The following is a 9,645-nucleotide window of genomic DNA, read 5'->3' on the forward strand; positions in this document are numbered from 1 at the left end:
TAATGCCCATATTCTTACTGTTCAGTAAAGAAGAATCCACTCATTAACAAGACAGGCACCATTTTGTTTCATGGGCTTATGAAGAAAGGATACATTTTTACTGTACTTTATACTATTAAATACTATTCCCAGATCCACACTGTTGTTACAAAAAGACTTCATAAACAAATGAGGAAGTGATATATCCTATCTCCATTAGAAACATGTGGGAAAAGAATGTTTGCCATATGGGAAAAAGGACAAAAACCAAACAGTGAGGAGTGAGTGCTCAAGCTTCCTGGATATTATAGCAAAAAAGGCAAAGCTTAAATTGGCTTTAAGTACATTATATTTATAGTTATGAACATGTGTTCATGCATTTTACAGCTATTCAACAATGACATTTTTGAAATTTTGACCAGCTTACTGCAATTGTAGAATTTCTCCTAGAAGTAAAAAAGATGAATTATTTTTAAGTTTTTGGTGCGTTATGGTGAGTTTAGTAAGCTTATTACATCTATATTTTAATTTCTTGCTGATTCTTGACCAAATTATTGGAGTCTTTAGCAGTATGATGTACTTATAAGTGTTGTGCACTTCAGGATATGACCCAGGAGCAGCAACTTAACAGATGGCATTGTGGAAGGCCTGCATTGATTAAACAGTGCTTCAAGATTATTTCCTCAATTCTTTCTGGAACATTTACCATCGTTGATGTTTGACACCCGGTTCCAGGAGTTATCAGTTATTACCAGAGGTGGTTGGCTTTGATCCCTGGGTCAACTGGAAAGCCAAAGTGGAAAAATGCATCTTTGCACTGTGCAAGGGCAGCTGATATTGGCTATTGCATAAGCAGTCCCACCTCTAACAGTCTCTCTTCTGTCATGAATCCTTTTCTTTTTTCCTTTCTCCTTTCCAAACCCAGTTTCTTCTCATGTCTAACTGGGAACATGTTATAGCTTTAGTCTCTTAAATAACTGCAGATACCAATAGATCTGTTTCCCCAAGATCACCAAACGAAAAAAGTAAACTGCATTAAATTACAAAAGAAACAGTAACAAAGAGATGACTCAGCCAAGCACCCTGTAACTTTTTGTGAGCTTTACAGCACCTGCCAAGTTAAAAAAGAAAAAGGGGGGAGGGGGGACTTCATACTTCACTTTTCTTGATGACATGTTTAATTGCTTTATCAGTTCTAGACTATCTACGATTTGCTGTCAAGTTATCTCAGTTTTGCTGGTATGTGCTAGAGATAAATAGCAATACTGATAGCTGCCAGTTTTCGTTCTGGGATGAAGATTTAAGCATTCTTGATATCAAGCAGGTAGTACCAAAAAGCTTGAAAATATGAAGTCATTTATGTTTCACTTCTCTGAGCAGATAGCTTGTATATAGTATTAAAACAAAGTCAACTGAGGGATGACATGAGTGACAAACTTTAGATTACGGTCATAAAAGTACAAGAGACTCAGCTAGCAAACTTCAGCAAGTTATTCCTCCTTTCAGTTTAAAGTTGTTCCTGAAGGCAGTATTAAGCTAATACATTTATCCTGAAACAGACTTGGAATAAGTACAGGGCTAGTGTATCTCAGCAAAAGACAAGTTACTAAAAACAGTTGAATATGATTCCCTGTGCTTTTCTATCTAACCATAGTTTAGGACCACAAAAGATATTTTTTCTGTGAAACGCAGAACAAGCTGAAGAGAAAACACGTATGTTTGAAAACTGAATTAATGTTTTTAGGATTTTTTTTTTTTAAGTAAGCTTTCACCCTTGATCTCCTGTGCAAAATCTAAGATCAAAAAATACCGGTACTTTCAGAAAAAAGTAGGTATCCACTGCAGGCTTAACACAGCATATTAAGACTATGCCTACAGTTGGAACTATTTCTAATTTATTCTAGATTAAAGTGTCCACTAGTGGGTGTAAGAATGGATCTCACATGTATATAGATAAGCCCTAAAAGAAAAACCTGTTGTTTTCCTCTTCAGTATGAAAAAAACAGCATGCTCGTGCGTACACATATACACAAAACAAGACTCCTCCAGGCAAAGATGTTACTCACAGGTAAAAACTAAAAGCAAAATTGAAAACTCTTGATACAAATCAATAAAAGTAAGATGCTATGTATGTACCAACATCAACTGTTTAACAAAGTTTGATTCATTCTATGCTATTCTAAAAGTTAGATCCAGAAAGTACAGTTGCATTTATTTAAATCTGATGTTCTATGTGTTGGTTAAACTTAAATTGTTGCTAAACAGACTTGTTTACTCCGATCAAGAAATGTCTAATTCTGTTCCAAATATGAATTTTTTAAAATACAAAAGTCAATAATTACAGAATTATGCTTACGATTCAAGAGCTGGTTTAACAAATTAAACTTTCCAAGACAATACATTTGTTTCCTGAGATGGCTTAAAGTCATGTTTCACTTGTTTTACACTAGAATTAACAAAAAATACTGTACACAAAAATCAGAGGTTAACTACAGCATACAAACACATTTACAGAAGTCACCTAATTTCACTAGTACTATTTCTCTTAATAAGTACACCTTAACAAAAGTCCTAAAATAATCTTTATACATTACAAAACAAGGATTTACAAAACTTTATTGTATTTCCAAGTTATTTCATTCTAAAAATGTTGAAACATAAAAAAATACCATTTCCTAAAGAAGTTAACAATAAAATGCTAACAATCTGGCATGGAAGAGGTAAATATATGAAAACCTGTTTTAACAGTCACAAATCAGTCGCTGGTGATTAAAGAACACTTTGTTCTTCAAAGCTGGTAGGCACTTCCACGTAGCCAGAAATGTAAGTTATCCTACCACTCCTTTTCCCTCCCCATCCATAAAAATATTCAATGCAGTTAAAAAAAAAAAAAAGTTGGATAAAAGGGTGGACATTTGATCAAAGAAAAGCATTAACTAAGGTCTTGATACTGTTCAGCTTGTGTAAGTGTAAAGATTTTGTCCCAAAGTTTTCCTGACAAGATGGAGTTATTTGGCCTTAAAAAGTGTTAACTGAAATACCTCCCTTTTTTACCAGTATATGTTGTTTGCTCACTGCTGTATTGTTGGTTTATGTCTGTAACAGAAACTGGCTCTAGGCCAGCCCATGGGTCCTCAAGCATTGAAGGTCTGTAATAGTTTTCCACATCATTAGACACTCTTTTCTCTCTGCCATGCGCTGTACCAAATGGAGTAGATGTCCTGGGTGATCCCTTTGGAAGAAAACCATCAGGTAAAGAAACATTTAATAGTCTAATTCAAACTAAAAAAAGTTTCCTTCTAATGTAGCAGAGCTTTGAAGTTGATCTATTAATGATAATTACTACTCCTTGACTGCATCTTCCTCAGAAAATATTAGCTTTATTATACTTTTAATTATGAATGGTGATGTACCAAGATTAAAAAAAAAAACTAAGTCTTCTCCAAAATACCCACTTTCTTCACACTGGCACATAACTGCAAAAAAAGGCCTGATGCTCATTTTCATAAGCTGCCTAAGTCAGCAACCTGTCTAACTCAAAAGCTCAACAATAAAACAGAGCAGAGGCTGAGGGAAAGCTAATACTGTTTACAAGAGCAAAAGCCAGATACTAAGTACCTGTAGATTGAACCTAACATTGTATAAAGCCAATAGCTACAAATGACCCAAACTTACTGGTTTATTGGTGAAGTTACTGTGAAAAATACTGTTTTAACCAAATTAGTATTTTGTCAAATTTGAGAACAGATGACTTTCTTTTGATATGCAAATCTGGATGGCATTACTATAGTAACCACTGATTAAGCCGCAATTGCGTACAAGAAAAAAATTTTTCCCTGCAGCTTTGATATTTGATTTTTTTTAGAAGATCCAGGACAGCCACAACTGTGTCTACAAACCTGTTACAGATATTAAGTTAAGAGGGCCACAATGTAAAGGAAAATTCTATAACCTTTTCCTCCTGTAAGTATCATCCATTATTCTTTTCCTCTGATTTGTTATCTCATCCTTTCATAAAGTAACAGATTTGTGTCTTTCTCCACCCCCACAAATTTGTAAATACCTAAAAATCAAACACAAAAAGGGGACAGGAGCAGGTTTAAAAGTTATCCTTTTAAAGCACTTTTTCGAGCCATGTCCCCGACAGCCTCTAAATACACAGTGCATGAAAAGTCTAATTTGGTTAAATATTTATCTAAGCATGATGTGCAGTCACTGTCAGTGCTCCCAAACAGCTCCAGTTAAGTGGTATCTTCACGTGGAAATATAGTAAGTAAAATCTCTTTCATCATTCTTGTAGTCTCCTGCACAGGCCAATCTAACCTTGCTGGTTATTCCAAAATCTTCCTACCCCTCCTCGATCACTAAAGTGGTATTTCTTGGAGGCCATGAATTCTTTCAATATATGAGGGATGTACCCATGCAGAGAAGTTATTCTTCTAAGCAAGAAAGCTAAGCATAACACATGGCTACACCAATTACACTTTGAGACAAAAAGATGAATTAATTATATAAAGTAGCATGAGATGCATCCTTCCCTAAAAAAGTCAGGTTTTCTCTACAAGATGAAGTTGCATTCATTTAAACTGGTTTGTATCAACCAGACTGAGTTAAATAACCTAATCCTACAGATACACAAAGGTTACTTGACAAGCCTATTGCATTCTGAATGATTAGAAGAACAGGATTCCCTGAGGCAGATAATCAGCATCTGCCTTTGTAAGGGATGGTAAAAACACTGATTAAAGGCTTAATTTTTCTACCTTTGGGACCAGAGGGGACAGTGTTTGAACGTGACTAATAAGCCCTAAAACTGAGAAATGGCACCATATAGTTAAGGCCCTTATGCTTAGCCAGGACAGAATTCTTTAGAAACTACTTACTCTTGAACCAGTTTCTGAAAATACGCTGCAGCAGGAACAGCCTACTTATATGGTCCCAGTAAGTACTTTTCTAAAACTCCTAAATGCTGATGATAATGAGTACACAGCCAAACACAGGAATATCCAAGTCTAATTTACAGGGCATCTGATTTAGTCTTTCGTAGTGCAGTTAGATAATGCCACTAAGATGACAGTCTCAAACGAGAGAAATAACTAAAAGGTAGAGAAGTACTCTGAAGTATTGTATCTAAATGAAGGACAAAAGACCAGAGAATCACCTCAGAATACATCTAAAAACTTTCCAAGGGACAATGAGCTCCTAGAGCAAGTCAGTATGCACTAGTAAAAGTTACATTAATGTCCTGTAAGCACTCACATTTAGTAAAGCACTCTACTACACAGTGCATTATATCTTTAAAATCAAAAATTAACTCATTAAAACACCATGTTTATAGAAACCCTGTAAATTCTATATTGTAAGACAGTTTGCATGTGAAGTTTTTTTCATGTTACGTCCAGTTTGCAGTACTCAGAAGAAAGCCAACCTGACGTAACTGGATTTGCAGTATCCAGTGAGAGAACAAAATAATTCAATGGTAAGATTATTTTGGATGGATTTATTTTACAATATTAAATTTCACTACAGTAGTAATGCAGGGCATCAGAAACGCTGATCCATTTGCGTGTTTGAAACATAGGAAATGTATTACTATGTAACTCAAGACCGACTGCCTTCAATTAGTGTTAAATTTAAGCATGTGATATTAATTTCTTGATTCAGAACACTAGTCATTATATGCTTTTTAAGAAAAAAATAAAAGGTGTGTAATTACATTATAGGCCCGTGGAGAAAGGAAACAAAATCCTACCTGTGCAAGTAACACCATTTTGTGCAAGAAAAACCTTTTGGTGCCAAATACATGTTATAAAAACAAATAAAAACTTTATATTTTACTGTCACTAGTGTTGGTCCAAATCTCTGCTGGTGCCAATGGCCTGTCATGATTAACTTTTCCTTAAAAAAAAAAAAAAAAGTCAACCTACTCTCAAAACAACACAAAAAAATATTTTTCCAGACAGCAGATCTTTCTAAACAGTAGGAAAGGAATTGCCTTCTGTGTCTGTTCATTAACGTGTTAGTGAAGTGGTAATTTTCCCTTGAAAATGGGAAAAAATCACTCCCTTTTTCAGCTTATTTCAATGGATGTGATTTTAGCTGCTCATGGATGCACAGAGATCCAGAAATCACAACTGTACCATTTTGCAAGATTTTGTATGTTCTGGAACCATGTTCAACCCATCACCACTACTAGCTACTGTTTCACTAACTCCTGTTCATTCTAGAAAGGGAAACATTACTTCTGTATTAATTTTAAGAGGTGACTATATTCAAGAATTTCAACAAATTGTTTGCATAAAATTTAGAAGTAGGCAAGTGTCTATGGAAAGAAAGCTTAGTGAAGTATTGGCCACATAAAGGTAAATGAGCCACTTTGAAAAACAGATCTTAAGCTATGTTTTTCCTCCAGGGCTTTCTGTCCATGTTGGAAAATGAAAATCTACAAGCACAAAAATGAGTACAGAATACTAATGACATAACATTAAACATTAAACATAACTTTAAAGTAAATGTTAACTGTCTTTTGGACTTCCTGATGAGAGATTTTACAAGGTCACTTAAGATTTTAATCTCAAAGACGACAGTAGTGTCATGAACCTCAAGAGCATTGTATTTCTCTTAAAAATGGAGTCTAAAGAAGAAAAGGCAACAACCAATCTCTTGCCCCCAACAGAAACTCAAAGTTTAGAGTGTGCAATAAAAGTCCTCTAGCTAAATCTACTCGTGGATTCATGCACTGAGATTCTTTATTATGATTACTGAAGTCTTTATGGAACAGTTCATTTCTCTTACCACAAAGGTCTAAATTTACAGGAGACTTTTTACAGGCACGTCTATGCTGTGAAATGTGGCACCTGGGAGGCATGCTACATTTGTCACCACTAGCTCAGTTGTCTCTGAACTAAGTTCTACTGACTGATTTAGACATGCACTCCTTTGTAGGGACACAGTCTTGAATGGTATGTTAAAAGGTACTGGAAGACTTAACTGAAGCTAGACAGAAAAAGATAACTATGATGGTATCTGCAAAATGTTTGGTATTGTTGCCCATGCCAAACAAAATGGGGAATCTTGGTTTAAGAGATTTCCCCCCTCTACTGATTGCCTCTGTTCTTCTCCTAGCCAAAACCCCAGTGTGTATAAATATACAAATACACACACATTAGCTTAGTCCTAGGTGAAGTTACAGAAATACAAATGTCCTCCTAGTCCTAAAAAATAGCACTACCAGGCCAATACTTCTAAAGTACTCACAAGGTTTGCGGAAGGAAAGGGGAAAAGGGGAAAGTGTTGTGACAATCTGTGTTACCCTGTGACTGGATTCAAACCTATACCTTCTTTATGTCACTGCCAGGTTTCCTAAAGCCAAGTATGGAGCCAGTGAGACTGTTTCTACCCTCAATTCCTGACATGAAACACTTCTGACTAAAACTAGAGGTAAAAAGATTCCTGCATATTTACTCAGTAAGTTTGAGGAAGGCTTTCTAAAAAGCACACTTAAGTGAACAACGAAAGGGTGATCTTTTGTAGGCGGATTAGACATCTGTGACTAAAACCCCTCCAAAACCCGTCAGAGCCATTTTAATGCAAAAATGAGGTACTACCATGGCAGGAACCCCACATCCTTTGCCTTTTTGAAAAGATATGGAAGTTTAAGTAATTTGTATGCATCTGCATTGGGAGAGACTTAGATATTGTGCTGAAGAAAATGTATAACATTCATAATGATCCTCTTCCACCAATGACGAGATTGCTATAAGATAGCCATCTGCATGGTAGAAAATAATCAGACCATGTTTTTTAATGAAAAGGTCACTTTGCATTTTATTAGTCTATATTAAGATTAGACTTCATTATTGCCCTTTTCTTAAAGTGTCAGTAAGAGCATCTGAAAATTCTATCACTGTCTGTGATGCAAGCATCCTTTCTTACCCTTTAAGGTTTTTCTAATACTGCATACAGCCATCTACCTACATAAAGTTGATATCATCTCAAGAACTGTCATGTTTATCTTCATTGCAAGTCACATACCCCAACTAAACCATCTGAAAAATGAAACAACTCACAGAACCTGTTGTTGATAACTCTTGGGGAAAACTATATAAATTAAAACTTTCAGTGCAATGTGTAAGACTTCAAGTAGATGCTGTATTATCCAACAGATGCTTTCATCTCAGTTTAAAGTAACTTCAGCTTAATCCTCTTTAGTAGAGCGTTCCTTACTTTTCTCATATGTCAGAAAGCTTTGTGTGTGTATACAGCAGCTTCCATCACATAAGACATCGCAGGCAAAGTTAAAGCATACAACTTCTCCCTATTCTTTTAAAGAAAACTGATCCAAGGGCAGTGAATAGAAGGGAAAGAGATGTTTGCTGTGGTTTTGGGTGATGTTTGTTTTTTTCCTCCACCTTCCCGTGTCAGAATATGAAAAGGAGGAAAGCTACACTCTTATGGGACCTTGTCTCTTCATTTCAGGCCTCAGACAGGCTTGGGGCCCTCTTCCCTTTCCTGAGCAGGATTTCCTGACTCAGGTGCCTGAACCAGGGTCTCTTCTCCCTCTCTACGGGGGAAAGGCTGGATATTGTTCTGTGCGGTGCCAGCCTGTCTTTCTCACGAAAATCGAGGAGGAAGAGAAGGATGCTGCGCCTGGCCGCATGCCCTCGGCCTGCTCTCCTCTGCGGGCTGAGCGCCCCGCTCGGCAGCGCGGCGGCGGCAGCAGCAGCTCCTCCTTCCCCTCCCCTCCCCGCCGTGCGGAGGCGCAGGCCTGTCACCCTCACCGCCCTGCCCCATACCTGGTAGTGCCTCTGGTAGCCCCCGGGCGAGCGCTTGTGCTGCTGCGGGTGCTGGGCAGCTCCAGCCGGGGACTTGCCGCTGTAGGGAGCCGGGTATCGGGGGCTGGCGCTCTGCGGCCTGCGCGGGGTCTGGCCCCCCGGCGACGGGCTCCCGAACCTCCCGCCGCCGTGGAAACCGTGGCCTCGGGGCGAGTGGCCGCTGCCGTAGGGCCCAGGCCGGTGGCCGTAGGGCGGCGTGTGGTGGGGGCTCCCGTAGCCCCGGGGCGAGGGTGGCATAGGGCCGCCGGCGGAGGGAGGGCTCCGGAACCCGCCGCCCGCGTACGGAGGGGTGGGGGGGCGGAAGCCCTGCCGGTACATGGCCCCGGGATGGCGGAGAGGAATAAAAACTTGCGCAACGGCCTGGCCGCTCTCAGCACCTCGGAGGGCCGACGTCGCTTCTTTTTTTTTTTCCCCTCCCTCCCTTCCCCCGTCACGCGGCCGGAAGGTTCCGGGCTCAAAAGGTTCCGGGGTGGGGGAAGGCGAAGCGGGGAGCACGGCGCTGGCGGTTGGTTGCCGCGCGCGGCGCCCAGCGGCCGCTGCCCGCCGCCGGCGCTGAGGGGCGCAGAGCAGCCCGGGCGGGGGGAGAAGGAGAGGGTGCTGTTAGCCTCTGCAAGGCGTGTTTGTACCGTGCAGACACTGCTTCGCGGTGGGCCGCCCTGGAGGCACAGGTCTGCGTTAGTTAGACCTCCTTGGCTCCTGGGGCATTGCCTCGCGGTGTCTGGAGAGCTGCCGGTGGTAATCCCGCTTTTGATCGTGTAACCCCCCTTTTGGGGAGAGAGTAGGAGATAGGGCTGGTGACTCATCGGTGTTAAAACAGCGATTTGCAAGAAAG

At 39.6% G+C, this 9,645-nt stretch overlaps 1 protein-coding gene across 1 annotated transcript; it reads right to left on the minus strand.

The window, feature by feature from the left end:
* Positions 1-310: 310 nt before the first annotated feature.
* Positions 311-9,253, minus strand: MPLKIP (M-phase specific PLK1 interacting protein). Its single transcript, XM_026121395.2, has 2 exons — positions 8,775-9,253; positions 311-3,211 (listed from the first exon to the last, which is right to left on the minus strand). The coding sequence occupies exons 1-2, from the start codon at positions 9,129-9,131 to the stop codon at positions 3,008-3,010; spliced, it is 561 nt and encodes a 186-aa protein (XP_025977180.1). The 5' UTR covers positions 9,132-9,253; the 3' UTR covers positions 311-3,007.
* Between the last annotated feature and the right edge of the window lie 392 nt (positions 9,254-9,645).

Source organism: Dromaius novaehollandiae, chromosome 2 (assembly GCF_036370855.1).
Source record: "Dromaius novaehollandiae isolate bDroNov1 chromosome 2, bDroNov1.hap1, whole genome shotgun sequence".
In the NCBI taxonomy this organism is placed as follows: Eukaryota; Metazoa; Chordata; class Aves; order Casuariiformes; family Dromaiidae; genus Dromaius; species Dromaius novaehollandiae.